This window comes from Oncorhynchus tshawytscha, linkage group LG12 (assembly GCF_018296145.1).
Source record: "Oncorhynchus tshawytscha isolate Ot180627B linkage group LG12, Otsh_v2.0, whole genome shotgun sequence".
Classification (NCBI taxonomy): domain Eukaryota; kingdom Metazoa; phylum Chordata; class Actinopteri; order Salmoniformes; family Salmonidae; genus Oncorhynchus; species Oncorhynchus tshawytscha.
In genome coordinates, this window is record NC_056440.1 from 5,505,336 (window position 1) to 5,527,179 (window position 21,844).

General features: G+C 41.6%; 1 protein-coding gene across 1 annotated transcript; it reads left to right on the top strand.

Annotated features, from left to right (window-relative positions):
- The first annotated feature begins 753 nt into the window (after positions 1 to 753).
- On the top strand, positions 754 to 17,229 carry LOC112262499 (probable isoprenylcysteine alpha-carbonyl methylesterase ICMEL1). The gene is made up of 9 exons (XM_042331232.1): positions 754 to 1,130; positions 6,410 to 6,455; positions 7,399 to 7,548; positions 8,209 to 8,329; positions 10,754 to 10,966; positions 12,434 to 12,517; positions 13,949 to 14,090; positions 14,830 to 14,992; positions 15,340 to 17,229. Coding segments are annotated over exons 2-9 (1,119 nt in total). The 5' UTR covers positions 754 to 1,130; positions 6,410 to 6,453; the 3' UTR covers positions 15,584 to 17,229.
- The last annotated feature ends 4,615 nt before the right edge of the window (positions 17,230 to 21,844 follow it).

Consider the following 21,844-nt stretch of genomic DNA (forward strand, 5'->3'; position numbering starts at 1 on the left):
CTCTATAACATGACTCCATCACCCTACACCTCTATAACATGACTCCATAACACTACACCTCTATAACATGACTCCATCACCCTACACCTCTATAACCATGATTCCATCACACTACACATATATATATATAACTATGACTCCATCACACTACACCACTATAACATGACTCCATCACCCTACACCTCTATAATATGACTCCATCACCCTACACCTCTATTAACATGACTCCATCACCCTACACCTCTATAACCATGATTCCATCACACTACACCTCTATAACCATGACTCCATCACATTACATATATAAATAACCATGACTCCATCACCCTACACCTCTATAACCATGACTCCATCACCCTACTTATATATATAACCATGACTCCATCACCCTACATATATATATATAACCATGACTCCATCACACTACATATATATATATAACCATGACTCCATCACACTACACCTGTATAACCATGACTCCATCACACTACACCTGTATAACATGACTCCATCACACAATACTACAAGTAACTGCCAAAATAATTCATCTACTTTACAAATATTCCGATCCTAACGCAAATTCTCATAAATCCATGACGTATTGCAGACGGGAATATTGAATACCTGTAAAAAATATATATATTTTTCAGAAATAAAACAGTGTGCAGAATGACAACTAACCCAGCCAATCAAACCTCAAAGTACACCAACTAGTAGTCCTGCCTTCTAAGAATAATAACCAATGGGAACGAATCATGTGGCGTACGGCGGACATCGAATACCCTAACACCGGGCTCCTGTTGTTATAAAATCTGCAATTATGATGATGGAGAAGAAAAAAAACTGTTTCTTTTCCGAAATCTGTAATGACAAGATAGTACTTCGGATAGTGAAATAATTAGGACGAATACGAGTTAAATTGTGACGTATTTGGGAACATTTTTCGTTCTGTTTTGAGACGCTTTCCTGCCTTGATAGATGATCAATGAAGTCGGTCATTTGGGGATTCAAAACGAAACTATTTTCTTACCATAGTTTGACATTTTACAAACACCACCCCCCCTTTCTATTCCTACATCAATAGGCCTAAGAAGACACATTGTAGCCTAGTACAATACCGCGTCTAAACGGTAAGTTGTTTCTAGAATAAAAAAAAAATGCTGATATATCTAACGGTGCATAACACAGACTTACATGTTGTCTGGTAGGTTACTGTATTCATTAATATGTGCCACTATTCGGTCAGTTAGTTGTGTAGCAACATAAGGGAGAGAATAGCTGATATCTTCTGAATAAAACATTGTAGTTAGCTGCAGTATTGTGTTAAACTGCATATCCATCGCGGATTAGTAAAATCATGCAGTTACGTCGACTTTACAGTAGAGGTCGCAGTAATAGCAGCTGCGAACGAAGCTAATTTCCGCATGTTTGGTCTACGGTCAGTACTGCGTGCTACGATGTTGCTTTCATCGGACACAGACACTGTTTTATAACACTACGTTTTTGACATGAAGGATTTAACATGTTACTATTGCAATAATAACAAGACCATTGAAATTATTGTGATTTTTTAAACATGTATTCTTGTTGCCAAATACTTTATACACAAACAAAAATTCCAGAATTCTATACCAAAATTTCTAAATAATTTTGATTGAATTTAATCATCTTGTTAAGACATCATCCATAGTGAATAACATCTTCGTTAATCATTATAATGAGATTTTTTTTCTGAGTGAATACAATTGCACTTGAATTTGTATGTATTCAGTATTTTCTAGTTTTACCTGTGTTTTGTTTTGTTAGACATGTATGATGTAAGCATGTCAATTGTTGATCATTTTGTATAATAAAATGTGAAACAAATCTAAAATAAATAAAATTCATCAAAATTAAACAAAAATAATTCTAAAATCATCAGACACAGACTGTTACCATCTTTCGTTGGCTGTCAATTCAACAAAAAGACTCCCAGACTGCCCACAGGTCCATTTATTTCTATTTCATGCACTATAATGCATTTAGCTGCTATGACAATCACAAGATAACCTACAGATAGTAGGGACGTTCAGCCTACAGCATACGCATTAAATTGTGTTTGAGAGGATTTTTAAACTCTAAATTGTTAAATGATTGAGAAGTAGATGTGATTGTTGCAATAGTTTGTGAGTGGGCAACGTACACCTGAGTGGAAAAAACATTAAGAACACCTGCTGTTTCCGTGACATAGACTGACCAGGTGAATCCCAGGTGAAAGCTATGATCCCTTATTGATGTCACTTGTTAAATCCACTTCAATCAGTGTAGATGAAGGGGAGGAGTCGGGTTAAATGATTTTTAAGCCTTGAGACAATTGGGAATGTGTTCCATTCAGAGGGTGAATGGGCAAGACAAAAGATTTAAGTGCCTTTGAACGGGGTATGGTAGTAGGTGCCAGGCGCACCGGTTTGTGTGAAGAACTGCAACACTGCTGTGTTTTTCACGCTCAACAGTTTCCTGTGTGTATCAAGAATGGTCCACCACCCAAAGGACATCCAGCCAACTTGACACAACTGTCGGAAGCATTGGAGTCAACATGGACCAGCATTCCTGTGGAACGCTTTCGAGACCTTGCAGAGTCCATGCCACAATGAATTGAGGATGTTCTGTTCTGGTTGCAACTCAATATTAGGAAGGTGTTCCTAGTGTTTTGTACACTCAGTATATACTATCGTGTTGAATTATTTTGGCTCCGCCTCATCCTGCTTCGGCGTCCATTATTTCAAATCAAATTTATTTCTCACATACAGATGGTTAGCAGATGTTAATGCGAGTGTAGCGAAATGCTTGTGCTTCTAGTTCCGACAATGCAGTAATAACCAACGAGTAATCTAACTAACATGTATTACATAAAGATGCAGTAGATGATATAGAGTACAGTATATACATATACATATGAGATGAATAATGTAGGGTACGTAAACATTGTATTAGGTAGCATTGTTTAAAGTGGCTAGTGATGTATTTTACATCAATTCCCATTATTAAAGTGGCTGGAGTTGAGTCAGTGTCAGTGTGTTGGCAGCAGCCACTCAATGTTAGTGGTGGCTGTTTAACTGTCTGATGGCCTTGAGATAGAAGCTGTTTTTCAGTCTCTCGGTCCCAGCTTTGATGCACCTGTACTGACCTCGCCTTCTGGATGATAGCGGGGTGAACAGGCAGTGGCTCAGGTGGTTGTTGTCCCTGATGATCTGTATGGCCTTCCTGTAACATCGGGTGGTGTAGGTAAAGTAAATGTACAGAACTTCGGCGTTTATCTCTTTACGTAGGCCTATATTGAGTCCCCCCTTGTTAGAATCACTTAGAATGGGGGTCTCCCTCTAAAAGGCGCTTGCCACACACAAATACATTGATTTGACACTCAAACTATCACTTAAATAGCAGCCAACCGTTGTCACTGTTGATATTCTATGTTACACGGTGATTTGTTTGAGTAATAGATAAAGTGGTTGATGGCACCAGGCGTGGCTCCAGCCCCCCGGTCGCTAGGGAACAGTCCCGGACACAACTTAAAATACACATGGTGCAAGTTCCAACAAAATGTGGTTGTGACTCAGCAGTTTTTCTCTTTTTTGTAGTTGTCAGTCACTGACAGTCACTCAATTAGCACATGTCAGCTAACATGTCTTAGAATGCTAAGTTAGTCTAGCCAGTTATTTAAATGTGTAGTAATCATGGCTGAATACCGACCGGGCACGCAGGGTACGTTCCTAGTGGCTTTGACCTCCAGGGGTTGTTGATTTTGTTAGTCACTCTCAGATATCATTAACATGGCATAGGTTAATGGGAAAATGTGTAGAATTGCAGGACATTTTACCTACGCCCAATGGCAAAATGTGTAGATGCCAAACAGTGTCCCCCTGCCAAATAGTGTCCCCCTGCCAAATAGTGTCCCCCTGCCAAAAAGTGCCCCCACCGTGTCACAATGGGATTCGATGAGTTCTAGCTTCCGTTGCTAAGGCTGTTGCTAGAAAGTGTTTGTGCTCTATCATACTGGGCACGTAATACTGTATGTGAGATCCACAGATGAACCAAAAACACCAGCCCTGCAAACACTCAGAACAAAGAGAATAGCAGTGCCTGGACATTGCAGTCTCCCTCCTTAAGTCCCCCTTCTGAGACTGACTGTCTGTTGAGAACAAGTGACAGCCAGAACTTCCCACCCACACACACATCACCCACCTCCTCTCTATTCCACACGCCAGAATTCAGTATTTCAGTCTGATTACCATGTGAGTGTACAAAAACAAGTGAAAATAAATGAATGACACAACTATACCAAGAAAAGATCAAACTTGATATATTTAAGTCTTAAATATTGTCAGGTTGGTTTTCACAGCTGTTTCACAAGGTGTTCATTGTTGTAAATTGTAACGTATCCTTTGATGGTGTTTGTTAGTTCAACATTATTCATTGTTTTATCCTGGGACCTACAGTAGATACATATATATTCAACCACAAGGGGGTGCTAATGAGCTATAAGAGATAGAACCACAATGAATCATAATAGAGGATAACTAAAATTATTTTATTTCAGTGAAGATGAGGGAAGGGCAGGTTAAAATATAAACATGTCATTGTATGAATCAAATTGATTTGCATATGAATGGAGTGGAAATTAGCTGACTTCCTGACCTGTAACTTCCTGATCTGTAACTTCCTGATCTGTAAGGTAAATAACTTTAATGTGTCAAGTTGATGACACGTTTACTTCGCCATTTTCCAAAACGTAGTAATGTTTAAGACATGGATTTAATGTTGAAATGTTAACAAGGTACACAAAACTAGTTTGAAGTAATTCATCTTACTAAACAAAACTAAGTTTAAACAGCGATTTTTTTTTTTTTTTGTCGCGGAAATAAACTTAGTTTACATAGTGAGATGAAAATAATAATATTTAGTCTGTAATGATATCCAGAATACAACGCATTAGGCCATCACACCGTTGATATAGCAACGGGCACTAATAGGTGTGTGTGTGTGTGTGGGGTGTGTGGGGGGGGGCACTTTATGGCAGGGGGACATTAATTGGCATGACAGGCCCCCAGCCAAATCTCACCTAGGGCCCCAAAAAGGCTAGAGCAGGCCCCGCATGGCAGCCTTCCGGAATCAACATCCGCCATTCCAAAATATAGATATAAGCCTTCTACAAGTTCTCATCTAACCAACCATGTCTAGGTTGTTCCAGGTTTCCCTGTGGCCTTTCAATCGTATTATTTTAAACAGCGCAACACTGTTCTATTGATTTCAGCGTAATATCTAAAATTACAAACAAAAAAGTGTTGCCTTACACTTACAGCGTTTTGGTGGCCCAGCTAGCTGCCTTCTACAAACTGTCCTCTGACCAGTGATGTACACATTATTCACATTATGGCCGGATTCCGTGTGTTTGTTTGATGAGCTGTGTTAGTTTCAACAGGACGTGCAGCCTCATCTCCCCCTCTCGTGTAATTGATTTCAGCGTGATATCGATATGAGTTATTGACTAAATAAGCGTTGCGTTTCTCTTTCCGTTTTGCCGATCAAAATTGCATCACTGTAAAACTGTATCTCAGTGTCTTCTGCTGGTTGTTCTTTCTCCAACCATGTGTTTTGTACAGCACGTACAACCTTATCCCCCTAATCGACATCAGTTATTTATTGCCAATTGTCAAAACAACAGGATTTTTGGTATGTGTGCAGTTCATAAGGTGCTTGTTGAAAAAAAAAATAATAATAATAATAATAAGTCTCATAATTACTACTGTATTTGTAAATGGACATTTTTATATGTTTTCAATATATCACAAACGGGTTCTACATATTGGTTATTGATTGGGTCACCTTAAAACTGTGTTTTGACATTTATCAAAATATCTTGTCAACATGAAGCAGGACAGCATCATTTTCAACTTAAAGTTTCAGTAATATAAATTGAACTTTCAAAATAAATTTCCAATGGTATTGTACTTAAATCAGGGGAAAAAAACTGCTGAATGAGTCATAAAACGTGCTGCGATTTATTTATTTTGATCATATACCAGAAATCACCAAAAACGGGGTTTGCCCTGCCTTCAGCTTGGTTGGCTCTGGTTCAGGGCACCTTGACCCAGAGCTAGTCCACAGATAACTTATCATAGTGGAATGGAATTTGGAATTTTGCAACTTCAGAACTCATTGCATAGTAGAACCTCGGAACAGTATTCTTGCCAGTCTCCCTCTGCTTACTGTGGAGCAGCCAGCTTTTTGTTCCACCCTAGCACTAAGACACCTGCTCCAAAGAATTAACTAATCATGGTCTTAGGTCTGAACCTTGGTTATCTGAATCATCTATGGATCAGTTGGTGTAATAGTCTAACGTTGTCTGTCCTGCTTTGCCTTCCTCTTACAGGAAACAGTCCCACAGATACAGCGTCTCAACTTGGATCACTAAATATGTGAGTACACGCGCACTCAAAATAACATGTTCGCTTGTATACCAGTGCCATTCAATACATGACTATTTTCAGCAACTCTTCATTAACATGTGAAGAAGGATACTCAGCATGTTTTACTTACCAGTGCCATTCAATAGCTTATCTTGATTATTTTTTATTTATTTAACCTTTATTTAACTAGGCAAGTCAGTTAAGAACAAATTCTTATTTTACAATGTCGGCCTACCCCCCGGCCAAACCCGGACGACGCTGGGCCAATTGTGCGCCGCCCCTATGGGACTCCCAATCACGGCCAGATGTAATACAGCCTGGATTCGAACCAGTGACTGTAGTGACGCCTCTTGCATGGAGATGCAGTGCCTTAGACCACTGCGCCACTCGGGAGCTACGAACTGGCATATTATTATGCAACAGTGATTACTAACCCCCTCTCTGTCTCTCTCTCTCCTCTCTCATCCTTCTGTCTCTCTCTCTCTCCTCTCTCCTCCTTCTGTCTCTCTCTCTCTCCTCTCTCCTCCCTCTGCCTCTCTCTCTCTCCTTCTCTGTCTCTCTCTCTCATCTCTACTCCCTCTGTCCCTCTCTCTCTCTCCTTCTCTGTCTCTCTCCTCCCTCTCTCTCCTCCCTCTGTAACTCTCTCTCTCATTTTCTGTCTCTCTCTCTCCTCTCTCCTCCCTCTGTCTCTCGCTATGTGTCTCTCTCTCTCTGTCTCTGTCTCTCTCTCCTTCTCTCTCTCCCTCTCTCTCTCTCCTCTCTGTCTCTCGCCCTGTGTCTGTCTCTCTCCTTCTCTCTGTTTCTCGCTCTGTCTCTCTCTCCCCGTGTCTCCTCTCTGTGGCTCTCTCCCTCCTCTCTCTCCTCTGTCTCTCGCTCTGTGTCTCTGTCTCTCTCCTTCTCTCTGTCTCTCTCTCTCTCTCTCCCTCCTCTCTCTCCGTGTGTTGTTCTCTAGGATTGGACTGAAGTACAACATGTCTCTACCCATGGCTGCAGGGGCGTTGTTAGTAGGCATCCCCTACTCCATCTCTCTCGTAGCCCAGTGGATGTATGGCTGGCCTAACAAGCCAGGCTATAAAAAGTACATTGAGGCTCTGAAGCCAAGGTAATTTAACAATCCAATGCTACTATAACCTTCACTGATATATTGTCCCCTGAATGGCACCCTATTCTCTACATAGAGCACCAGAACTCTATGGGCCCTGGTCAAAAGTAGTGCACTATATAGGGAATATGGTACCATAGGGCTCTGGTCAAAAGTAGTGCACTATATAGGGAATAGGGACATAAACATTGTTATGAGGTTCTGATTTTTATCGTCTCTTCCCACTCCATGAGTCTGGCAAGCAGGGCTCATATTTATTTAGCGGTTCTGAGATGTACTTTGTGTGTGTGTGTGTGTGTGTGTGTGTTTGTATGTGTGTGTGTGTGTTTGTGTTTGTGTGTGTGTGTGTGTTGTGTTGTGTGTGTGTGTGTGTGTGTGTTTGTGTGTGTGTGTGTGTGTGTGTGTGTGTGTGTGTGTGTGTGTGTGTGTGTGTGTGTGTGTGTGTGTGTGTGTGTGTGTGTGTGTGTGTGTGTGTGTGTGTGTGTGTGTGTGTGTGTGTGTGTGTGTGTGTGTGTGTGTGTGTCTGTGTGTGTGTGTGTGTGTGTGTGTGTGTGTGTGTGTGTGTGTGTGTGTGTGTGTGTGTGTGTGTGTGTGTGTGTGTGTGTGTGTGTGTGTGTGTGTGTGTGTGTGTGTGTGTGTGTGTTGGTGTCTTCTCCCCAGGAGGATATACTGTCTGACTAGAGCTGTGCTGGAGATGCTGAAATACTTCCAGTACGGAAAACTCTACTTCCAGTGGAAGTCCTGGTACAAGAATGTAGAAAACCACAAGCATTATGAAAAGGTAATGTAGAAAACCACTAGCATTATGAAAAGGTAATGTAGAAAACCACTGGCGTTATGAAAAGGTAATGTAGAAAACCACAAACATTATGAAAAGGTAATGTAGAAAACCACTAGCATTATGGAAAGGTCATGTAGAAAACCTCCAATCACTATGAAATGGTAATGTAGTAAACCCCCCAAGCATTATGAAAAGGCCATGTAGAAAAAAACAACCGCTATGAAAAGGTAATGTAGAAAACCACAAGCATTATGAAAAGGTAATGTAGAAAACCCAAACCAGTATGAAAAGGTAATGTAGAAACCCCCCAGTCACTATGAAATGGTAATGTAGAAAACTCCAATCACTATGACAAGGTAATGTAGTAACCCCCCAACCATTATGAAAAGGTAATGTAGAAAAACCCCAATCACTATGAAAAGGTAATGTAGAAAACTCAAATCACTATGACAAGGTAATGTAGTAGACCCCCCAACCATTATGAAAAGGTAATGTAGTAAACCCCCAATCATCATGAAAAGGTCCCAGTTTTCCAACATTGCTGGTCTTGGGCTGCTGTCTTTTCCACAGACGTGGGAAGTAGGGTGCTGAAGCACCAACTGATAAATGGAAAAAATATATATATACAGTGGGGCAAAAAAGTATTTAGTCAGCCACCAATTGTGCAAGTTCTCCCACTTAAAAAGATGAGAGGCCTGTAATTTTCATCATAAGTACACTTCAGCTATGACAGACAAAATTAGAAAAAAAATCCCAAAAATCACATTGTAGGATTTTTAATGAATTGATCTGCAAATTATGGTGGAAAATAAGTATTTGGTCACCTAAAAACAAGCAAGATTTCTGGCTCTCACAGACCTGTAACTTCTTCTTTAAGAGGCTCCTCTGTCCTCCACTCGTTACCTGTATTAATGGCACCTGTTTGAACTTGTTATCAGTATAAAAGACACCTGTCCACAACCTCAAACAGTCACACTCCAAACTCCACTATGGCCAAGACCAAAGAGCTGTCAAAGGACACCAGAAACAAAATTGTACACCTGCACCAGGCTGGGAAGACTGAATCTGCAATAGGTAAGCAGCTTGGCTTGAAGAAATCAACTGTGGGAGCAATTATTAGGAAATGGAAGACATACAAGACCACTGATAATCTCCCTCGATCTGGGGCTCCACACAAGATCTCACCCGTGGGGTCAAAATTATCACAAGAACGGTGAGCAAAAATCCCAGAACCACACGGGGGGACCAAGTGAATGACCTGCAGAGAGCTGGGACCAAAGTAACAAAGCCTACCATCAGTAACGCACTATGCCGCCAGGGACTCAAATCCTGCAGTGCCAGACGTGTCCCCCTGCTTAAGCCAGTACATGTCCAGGCCCGTCTGAAGTTTGCTAGAGAGCATTTGGGTGATCCAGAAGACGATTGGGAGAATGTCATATGGTCAGATGTAACCAAAATATAACTCTTTGGTAAAAACTCAACTCGTCGTGTTTGGAGGACAAAGAATGCTGAATTGCATCCAAAGAACACCATATCTACTGTGAAGCATGGGGGTGGAAAAATCTTGCTTTGGGGCTGTTTTTCTGCAAAGGGACCAGGACGACTGATCCGTGTAAAGGAAAGAATGAATGGGGCCATGTATCGTGAGATTTTGAGTGAAAACCTCCTTCCATCAGCAAGGGCATTGAAGATGAAACGTGGCTGGGTCTTTCAGCATGACAATGATCCCAAACACACCGCCCGGGCAACGAAGGAGTGGCTTCGTAAGAAGCATTTCAAGGTCCTGGAGTGGCCTAGCCAGTCTCCAGATCTCAACACCATAGAAAGTCTTTTGAGGGAGTTGAAAGTCCATGTTGCCCAGCAACAGCCCCAAAACATCACTGCTTTAGAGGAGATCTGCATGGAGGAATGGGCCAAAATACCAGCAACAGTGTGTGAAAACCTTGTGAAGACTTACAGAAAATGTCATTGCCAACAAAGGGTATATAACAAAGTATTGAGATATACTTTTGTTATTGACCAAATACTTATTTTCCATAATTTGCAAATAAATCCATTAAAAATCCTACAATGTGATTTTTTGGATTTTTTTTCTAATTTTGTCTGTCATAGTTGAAGTGTGTGTACCTATGATGAAAATTACAGGCCTCTCTCATCTTTTTAAGTGGGAGAACTTGCACAATTGGTGGCTGACTAAATACTTTTTTGACCCAGTGGAAAATAATAATAGTGAACTAGGACTTTATTGGTCTTGTATGAGCGGAGAAAAATACTCATCAACACCCTGTAGAGCTGATTATTAGTGCCTTTCTTTTGAAATATTTTACAAAACCATTTGGTATTGTACCTCATTATATATGAATGTGAAAGCTCACTGCACGGCGCTCTTCTTCTCCTCCCTCTCTCCTCCTCCTCCTCCTAAAGGGAATCACGTTTGGGCGTCGTAGTAACAAGCTGGATTTGTATTATTCCCCCACGGTGGGCCAGCCAGGCAGTGGACCGGTGCCTGTGGTAGTGTTTATATACGGGGGAGCCTGGGGTTCAGGGGAAAGGTCCATATACTGTCTACTGGCCATGCAGATGGCTAAGGAGCTCAGCGCAACGGTGATCTGTCCGGACTATTGTACATATCCAAAGGTAAGACTCCCTCCACAACCATAAAAAAACAGCTGTAGCAAGCACACAAATATTCTTTAGAAAATGTACCGTTTCTAGTTTCAAATGTATATACAGTGCCTTGCGAAAGTATTCGGCCCCCTTGAACTTTGCGACCTTTTGCCGAGGTCCGAGATACTGTTGTGAAGAAGTTTAAAGCCGGATTTGGATACAAAAAAATCCCAAGCTTTAAACATCCCAAGGAGCACTGTGCAAGCGATAATATTGAAATGGAAGGAGTATCAGACCACTGCAAATCTACCAAGACCTGGCCGTCCCTCTAAACTTTCAGCTCATACAAGGAGAAGACTGATCAGAGATGCAGCCAAGAGGCCCATGATCACTCTGGATGAACTGCAGAGATCTACAGCTGAGGTGGGAGACTCTGTCCATAGGACAACAATCAGTTGTATATTGCACAAATCTGGCCTTTATGGAAGAGTGGCAAGAAGAAAGCCATTTCTTAAAGATATCCATAAAAAGTGTTGTTTAAAGTTTGCCACAAGCCACCTGGGAGACACACCAAACATGTGGAAGAAGGTGCTCTGGTCAGATGAAACCAAAATGGAACTTTTTGGCAACAATGCAAAACGTTATGTTTGGCGTAAAAGCAACACAGCTCATCACCCTGAACACACCATCCCCACTGTCAAACATGGTGGTGGCAGCATCATGGTTTGGGCCTGCTTTTCTTCAGCAGGGACAGGGAAGATGGTTAAAATTGATGGGAAGATGGATGGAGCCAAATACAGGACCATTCTGGAAGAAAACCTGATGGAGTCTGCAAAAGACCTGAGACTGGGACGGAGATTTGTCTTCCAACAAGACAATGATCCAAAACATAAAGCAAAATCTACAATGGAATGGTTCAAAAATACACATATCCAGGTGTTAGAATGGCCAAGTCAAAGTCCAGACCTGAATCCAATCGAGAATCTGTGGAAAGAACTGAAAACTGCTGTTCACAAATGCTCTCCATCCAACCTCACTGAGCTCGAGCTGTTTTGCAAGGAGGAATGGGAAAAAATTTCAGTCTCTCGATGTGCAAAACTGATAGAGACATACCCCAAGCGACTTACAGCTGTAATCGCAGCAGAAGGTGGCGCTGAAAAGTATTAACTTAAGGGGGCTGAATAATTTTGCACGCCCAATTTTTCAGTTTTTGATTTGTTAAAAAAGTTTGAAATATCCAATAAATGTCGTACCACTTCATGATTGTGTCCCACTTGTTGTTGATTCATCACAAAAAAATACAGTTTTATATTTTTATGTTTGAAGCCTGAAATGTGGCAAAAGGTCGCAAAGTTCAAGGGGGCCGAATACTTTCGCAAGGCACTGTATATATTTTTTTGCATAGGGACAGATAGAATAGACCAAAACACCATGCAGTCCCTGTTGTATTCAGTGAGCGAGCGTTCACATTGCATTTGACCCTAATCTTCTTTCCAGGGTAACGTTTTGTGTATGGTTCAAGATATTGCGGACTGTCTCATTTGGGCGAGGGACAGCGGCCATAAATTCAACTTCGACAAAGTAAGTTTGCACATCTATCACTCCAGTGTTCATTTGCTAAATTGTAATTACTCTGCTACTATTGGCCTATTTATTGCCTACCTCCTTACTCCATTTGCACACACTGTATATAGATTTTTCTATTGTGTTATTGACTGTATGTTTGTTTATTCCATGTGTAACTCTGTTGTTTGTGTCACACTGCTTTGCTTTATCTTGGCCAGGTCACAGTTGTAAATGAGAACTTGTTCTCAACTGGCCTACCTGGTTAAATAAAGGTGTTCTCAACTGGCCTACCTGGTTAAATAAAGGTGTTCTCAACTGGCCTACCTGGTTAAATAAAGGTGTTCTCAACTGGTCTACCTGGTTAAATAAAGGTGAAATTAAATTAAATAAAAATTAAAAAGTGATGCATACAGTGGTTGGAAGTCCAGGTCTAGTTATTGGTTGATATCATAGGGGCCAATCCTTACTTCTTCTAGGTCCTTCTAGGTTCTAGATTATAATCCTTACTTCTTCTAGATTATAATCCTCATTTATTCTTATTCTTATTTATTTATTTTTTTACCCCAATTTTGTGGTTTCCAATTGTTTAGTAGCTACTATCTTGTCTCATCGCTACAACTCTCGTACGGGAGAGACGAAGGTTGAAAGTCATGCGTCCTCCGATACACAACCCAACCAAGCCGCACTGCTTCTTAACACAGCGCCATCCAACCCGGAAGCCACCCGCACCAATGTGTCGGCGGAAACACCGTGCACCTGGCAACCTTGGTTAGCGCGCACTGTGCCCGGCCCGCCACAGGGGTCGCTGGTGCGCGATGAGACAAGGATTTCCCTACCGGCCAAACACTCCCTAACCCGGTCGACGCTAGGCCAATTGTGCGTTGCCCCACAGACCTCCCGGTCGCGGCCGGTTACGACAGAGCCTGGGCGCGAACCCATAGTCTCTGGTGGCACAGCTGTCGCTGCACTACAGCGCCCTTAACCACTGCGCCACCCGGGAGGCCTAATCCTCAATTATTCTAGATTATAATTCTCACTTCTAGATTATAATTCTCACTTAGTAGTCTTGCATTGATATTAGAAAAATGTGAAATTAGTTTTTGTATTCGTCCTTTACTGAAGACTGTTCATAAATGCAATGTTGATACTAACATTCCCGTGCTTGTTCTCTCTTTATGCAAGGATAACATTATGTTAATAATCCCTATATATGATTTATCAAAGGCTTATAGTTATAGATCATAAATACTACATTATTAGTTCATATATATATGAATGTGTAGTAAGCATTTATAACACATTGGTTGATATTCACCCCCCTGTGCCTACCTGTTGTCTACGTGCAGGATAACATTGTGTTAGTCGTTCATAAACTGTTAATTTTTAGTTTGTGAGTGAGTAATAAACAGTTAACAGGTAGTGATATCCACTATGTTGTCTTTTCAGGATAACATTGTGTTAATGGGCCACTCCGCTGGGGCTCACCTAGCAGCTCTAACCGTGCTGTTCATGGTCGAAGGACGAGACGAGCTCTTTATAGAAGCCAAGAAGCAGACAGAGATCACCATGGCAATCAGAGGAGTTACAGGTCAATATGTGGTTTATAGATACAGGTCAATATGTGGTTTATAGTTACAGGTCAATATGTGGTTTATAGATACAGGTCAATATGTGGTTTATAGTTACAGGTCAATATGTGGTTTATAGTTACAGGTCAATATGTGGTTTATAGTTACAGGTCAATATGTGGTTTATAGTTACAGGTCAATATGTGGTTTATAGATACAGGTCAATATGTGGTTTATAGTTACAGGTCAATATGTGGTTTATAGATACAGGTCAATATGTGGTTTATAGTTACAGGTCAATATGTGGTTTATAGTTACAGGTCAATATGTGGTTTATAGTTACAGGTCAATATGTGGTTTATAGTTACAGGTCACTATGTGCTTTATAGTTACAGGTTAATATGTGGTTTATAGTTACAGGTCAATATGTGGTTTATAGTTACAGGTCAATATGTGGTTTATAGTTACAGGTCACTATGTGGTTTATAGTTACAGGTCAATATGTGGTTTATATAGTTACAGGTCAATGCGTGGTTTATAGATATTGTCTTAGACAATCAGACAGCTTAACATTTATCTCAGCATTGATGAGATTTTCTTGTTCTTAAGCTCAGGCTTTATTTCCATGATCAAATGAAAAACAGGAAGTTGTGTTGTATTACATTGAATTTAGATTTAAAAAATAAAGTTCCTTAAAAATATCTTGTTGTCCCCCCCTCCTACTCCTCCTCTACGACATGGTGTCTGTTCTCTGTTCAGGTTTGAGTGGAGTATACAACATTGTGGACCACTATGAACATGAACAGATGAGAGCTGTGGAGTATGTCTCTACGATGCACAAAGCTATGAACGGACTGGAGAACTTCCCTTATTACTCACCAACACACCTACTGAAGAAATTCAGCGAGGCACAACTGAAAAGGTAGGATGAAGAGGCTGCAAATACTATACAGACATTGACGATAAAACTGATATGATCTCAACGGTTTCCGACGATCTTAACCCAATAAATGCACAGTTTTCCTTTGACAGCTCTTTGGTCTTGGCCATAGTGGAGTTTGGAGTGTGACTGTTTGAGGTTGTGGACAGGTGTCTTTTATACTGATAACAAGTTCAAACAGGTGCCATTAATACAGGTAACGAGTGGAGGACAGAGGAGCCTCTTAAAGAAAAAGTTACAGTTCTACGGGGCTAGTCTGTTAGTCAGCAGCTCTACTAGAATTTTGTGTGTGCGTCAACTACCAACTCATCATTTGTTCAATTCTACAGAGTTCCACCTTTCTGCTTGCTCCACGGAACCAACGACATCATAGTTCCGGTGGAATCTTCCCAGAGGTTCTCTGAGCTGCTCACGGCCCTGTCAATCAAGGTGTCCCTGTACCTCATGCCTAAAATGGACCACACAGAGATAGTCACCGATCTCATGGCGACAGACAGGCACTTCTACAAAACAGTGTACAGCTGCATCAAACAGGAGTACAGCAAGTTCATAGGCCAGGTCTGTGACTGCTGAACGAAACAACTAACACAATACATTATTCATTCATGATGTGCCGTAATTCTTTTTGTTTACATCTTTTTTTTCAGTTAATTATTATGATGATACCTCGAATTTACAAGATTTAGACTTTTCGACAAAAACAAAAAAATAGTTTTAACTCTCTGTTTTAAATCTCAATGATGCTTTTCTGTGGTGTGTGTTTCATAATGGTTCCATGATTGTAAACAAGACTGAATGATATTTTAATTCAATAATTCCTGATCTTTACACATCAGATTATTTTTCAGAGCTGATATGATTGGTCAAAAGATTAGCCTGTAGAAAGATCCGAATTGGTCTCTCAATTCAATTCAATTCAATTCAAGGGGCTTTATTGGCATGGGAAACATGCGTTAACATTGCCAAAGCAAGTGAGGTAGATAATATATAAAGTGAATCTCTCTCTGTCTAAACAAAGCCCATGTGTGTCAGACCTCAAATGCACATGCCAAATAATCGTGCCAGATTTTTCACCTTTGGGACTATCCCATTGGTTCCATTGTACCAGGCCAACTAAATCAACTAAATCAAGTATTGGATATGTATTTGACTAAGTCTGGTGCGTATAGAACACTGTATGAGATATCCCAAGGTCCAATATATTCACGGTGCTTCTGCCTCTGCATTGTTTGTTCATTGAGGGTTATAGACTGGGTATCTGTAAAGCTATTGAGGATTATAGGCTGGGTATCTGTAAAGCGATTGAGGGTTATAGACTGGGTATCTGTAAAGCTATTGAGGATTATAGGCTGGGTATCTGTAAAGCTATTGAGGATTATAGGCTGGGTATCTGTAAAGCTATTGAGGATTATAGGCTGGGTATCTGTAAAGCTATTGAGGGTTATAGGCTGGGTCTCTGTAAAGCTATTGAGGGTTATAGGCTGGGTCTCTGTAAAGCACTTTGTGACAACTGCTGATGTAAAAAAAGAAAAGAAAGAAAGAAGGGCTTTATAAAAACACATTTGATTGATTTATTGATCCAGCTGGAACCTTTTATATAGTGTTAGTGTTAACTCCCACTCCGACAGAGTAATATGGGCTAGTATTCAACAAAGCATTGGCAACATTCCCGTGGGGATTAAGACGCCACATCCTAAATTGCACCCTATTCCCTACATAGTGCACTACTTTTGACCAGAGCCCTATGGCACCCTATTCCCTACATAGTGCACTAATTTTGACCAGAGCCCTATGGCACCATATTCCCAACATAGGGCTCTAGTCAAAAGTAGTGCACTATGGCACCCTATTCCCTATATAGTGCACTACTTTTGACCAGAGCCCTATGGACAGTGCACTATATAGGGGAAAGGGTACCATTTGGGACAGAACCAAAACAGTTGAGCAGATCTATCGTATATGTTCTACTGATAATCTGTTGCATTAATATGGTCAACCAGGAGAACATTACATTTTCAGTTATATGGTCAACCAGGAGAACATTACATTTTCAGTTGTATGGTCAACCAGGGCACATTAGATTTTCTGTTTATTAAGTGTTTGAACAACTACATACTACATCTGATCAAATGTATTCATTACATTACTCTATTTTGCATTTTGAATATCTGCTCTTAAAAGTTATGTATTGATTTATTTAATAAAAGTCTTAAATTGTGTCTTTTCTTTTTTAATGAAATGCCCAGATTCACAAAACTTGTCCGACCTTGTTGAGTATGAAGTTTCTGAACCAAATGAACCTAAGCATGAACCACAAGACCCTTTGGTATCTTCAAATCAAATCAAAGTTTATTGGTTGCATACAGAGATTTGCATATGATATTGCAGGTGCTGTGAAATCCTTGTGTTTCTAGCTCCAACAGTGCAGTGATACCTAGCTAAATGCTTGTGTTTCTAGCTCCAACAGTGCAGTGATTCTGTAGCTAAATCCTTGTGTTTCTAGCTCCAACAGTGCAGTGATACCTATCTATATGCTTGTGTTTCTAGCTCTAACAGTGCAGTGATACCTATCTAAATGCTTGTGTTTCTAGCTCCAACAGTGATACCTAGCTAAATGCTTGTGTTTCTAGCTCCAACAGTAATACCTAGCTAAATGCTTGTGTTTCTAGCTCCAACAGTAATACCTAGGTAAATGCTTGTGTTTCTAGCTCCAACAGTGCAGTGATACCTAGCTAAATGCTTGTGTTTCTAGCTCCAACAGTGCAGTAATACTTAGCTAAATGCTTGTGTTTCTAGCTCCAACAGTAATACCTGGCTAAATGCTTGTGTTTCTAGCTCCAACAGTGCAGTAATACCTAGCTAAATGCTTGTGTTTCTAGCTCCAACAGTGCAGTAATACCTAACTAAATGCTTGTGTTTCTAGCTCTAACAGTGCAGTAATACCTAGCTAAATGCTTGTGTTTCTAGCTCCAACAGTGATACCTAGCTAAATGCTTGTGTTTCTAGCTCCAACAGTGCAGTAATACTTAGCTAAATGCTTGTGTTTCTAGCTCCAACAGTAATACCTGGCTAAATGCTTGTACAACAGTGCAGGTAGCTAAATGCTTGTGTTTCTAGCTCCAACAGTGCAGTAATACCTAACTAAATGCTTGTGTTTCTAGCTCTAACAGTGCAGTAATACCTAACTAAATGCTTGTGTTTCTAGCTCCAACAGTGCAGTAATACCTAACTAAATGCTTGTGTTTCTAGCTCTAACAGTGCAGTAATACCTAGCTAAATGCTTGTGTTTCTAGCTCCAACAGTGCAGTGGTCAAACACGACTCCAACACCATCATTAAGTTTTCTGACGACACAGCAGTGGTAGACCTGAATCACCGACAACGATGAGACAGACAATCGGGAGGAGGTCAGAGAACTGGCAGTGTGGTGCCAGGACAACAACCTCTCCCTCAATGTGAGCAAGACAAAGGATCTGATTGTGGACTACAGGAAAAGGCGGGCCGAACAGGCCCCCATTAACAACGACGGGGCTGTAGTGGAGCGGGTCGAGAGTTTCAAGTTCCTTGGTGTCCACATCACCAACAAACTGTCATGGTCCAAACACACCAAGACAGTTGTGAAGAGGGCACTACAACACTTTTTCCCCCTCAGGAGACTGAAAAGTTTTGGCATGGGTCCCCAGATCCTCAAAAGGTTCTACAGCTGCACCATCAAGAACATCCTGACCGGTTGCATCACCACCTGGTACGGCAACTACTCAGCATCTGACCGTAAGGCGCTACAGAGGGTAATGCGAACGGCCCAGTACATCACTGGGGCCAAGATTCCTGCCATCCAGGACCTCTATAATAGGCGGTGTCAGAGGAAAGCCCATAAAACACATACACTAAAAAAAAAGCCATCCTACAATCTAAGCTTGATGCCCCTCAATCTCACACAAATGATCAATGAACCTACCTACCAACCTATCATAGATGTCATCCTAACTCGCCCTCCAAATGCACCTCTGCTGTTTTCAATCAAGTTCTCAGAGATCACTGCCTCATTGCCTGCATCCGCAATGGGTCTGCGACCAAACGACAACCCCTCATCACTGTCAAATGCTCCCTAAAACACTTCTGCAAGCAGGCCTTTCTAAATGACCTGGCCGGGGTATCCTGAAATTACATTGACCTCATCCCGTCAGTAGATGATGCCTGTCTATTCTTTAAAAGTGCCTTACTCACCATCTTAAATAAGCATGCCCCACTCAAATATTTTAGAACTAGGAATAGATATAGTCCTTGGTTCACTCCAGACCTGTCTGCCCTTGACCAGCACAAAAACATCCTGTGGCGTTCTGCATTAGCATCGAATAGCCCCCGTGATATGCAACTTTTCAGGGAAGTTAGGAACAAATATACACAGGCAGTTAGAAAAGCTAAGGCTAACTTTTTCAAACAGAAATTTGCATCCTGTAGTACTAACTCAAAAAGTTCTGGGACACTGTAAAGTCCATGGAGAATAAGAGCACCTCCTCCCAGCTGCCCACTGCTCTGAGGCTAAATCCACTATAAATTGAGAATTTCAATAAGCATTTCTCTACGGCTGGCCATGCTTTCCACCTGGCTACCCCTACCCCGGTCAACTGCCCGGCACCCTCCACAGCAACCCGCCAAAGCACCCACCATTTCTCCTTCACCCAAATCCAGATAGCCGATGTTCTGAAAGAGCTGCAAAATCTGGCCCCCTACAAATCAGCCTGGCTAGACAATCTGGACCCTCTCTTTCTAAAATTATCTGCTGAAATTGTTGCAACCCCTATTACTAGCCTGTTCAACCTCTCTTTCGTATCGTCTGAGATTCCCAAAGATTGGAAAGCTGCCGCGGTCATCCCCCTCTTCAAAGGGGGTGACACTCTAGACCCAAACTGCTACAGACCTATATCTATCCTACCCTGTCTTTCTAAGGTCTTCGAAAGCCAAGTTAACAAACAGATTACCGACCGTTTTGAATCGCACCGTACCTTCTCCGCTATGCAATCTGGTTTCAGAGCTGGTCATGGGTGCACTTCAGCCACGCTCAAGGTCCTAAACGACATCATAACCGCCATCGATAAGAGACATTACTGTGGAGCTGTATTCATCGACCTGGCCAAGGCTTTCGACTCTGTCAATCACCACATTCTTATTGGCAGACTCGACAGCCTTGGTTTCTCAAATGATTGCCTCGCCTGGTTTACCAACTACTTCTCTGATAGAGTTCAGTGTGTCAAATCTGAGGGCCTGTTGTCCGGACCTCTGGCAGTCTCTATGGTTGTGCCACAGGGTTCAATTCTCGGGCCAACTCTCTTCTCTGTATACATCAATGATGTCGCTCTTGCTGCTGGTGATTCTCTGATCCACCTCTATGCAGACACCATTCTGTATACTTCTGGCCCCTTCTTTGGACACTGTGTTAACTAACCTCCAGACGAGCTTCAATGCCATACAACACTCCTTCTGTGGCCTACAAGTGCTCTTAAATGCAAGTAAAACTAAATGCTTGCTATTCAATCGATCGCTGCCCGCACCTGCCCGCCCGTCCAGCATCACTACTCTGGACGGTTCTGACTTAGAATATGTGGACAACTACAAATACCTAGCTGTCTGGTTAGACTGTAAACTCTCCTTCCAGACTCACATTAAGCATCTCCAATCCAAAATTAAATCTAGAATCGGCTTCCTATATCGCAACAAAGCATCCTTCACTCATGCTGCCAAACATACCCTCGTAAAACTGACCATCCTACCGATCCTCGACTTCGGTGATGTCATCTATAAAATAGCCTCAAACAGTCTACTCAACAAATTGGATGCAGTCTATCACAGTGCCATCCGTTTTGTCACCAAAGCCCCATATACTACCCACCATTGCGACCTGTACGCTCTCGTTGGTTGGCCCTCACTTCATACTCGTCGCCAAACCCACTGGCTACAGGTTATCTACGAGTCTATGCTAGGTAAAGCCACGCCTTATCTCAGCTCACTGGTCACCATAGCAGCACCCAATTGTAGCACGCGCTTCAGCAGGTATATCTCACTGGTCACCCCCAAAGCAAATTCATCCTTTGGTCGTCTTTCCTTCCAGTTCTCTGCTGCCAATGACTGGAACGATTTGCAAAAATCACTGAAGCTGGAGACTCATATCTCCCTCACTAACTTTAAACACCAGCTGTCAGAGCAGCTCACAGATCACTGCACCTGTACATTGCCCATCTATCTACGTACCTCATCCCCATACTGTATTTATCGTGCTCCTTTGCACCCCAGTATCTCTACTTGCACATTCATCTTCTGCACATCTACCATTCCAGTGTTTAATTGCTATATATGTAAGGGATTCCTTCCATTGACGGAGAGGCGGACCAAAGCGCAGCGTGGTTATTTTGATTCATGTTTTAATAAATCACTTCACATGAACAAACTAACAAAAACAAGAAACGTGAAAACCCAAAACAGCCCTATCTGGTGCAAAACACAGAGACAGGAACAATCACCCACAAACAGCCCTATCTGGTGCAAAACACAGAGACAGGAACAATCACCCACAAACAGCCCTATCTGGTGCAAAACACAGAGACAGGAACAATCACCCACAAACAGCCCTATCTGGTGCAAAACACAGAGACAGGAACAATCACCCACAAACAGCCCTATCTGGTGCAAAACACAGAGACAGGAACAATCACCTGCCACTGAAACAGCCCTATCTGGTGCAAAACACAGAGACAGGAACAATCACCCACAAACAGCCCTATCTGGTGAAATAAATAAAATAAAAATAAAATAAAATAAATAAATTTGTAAAACACAG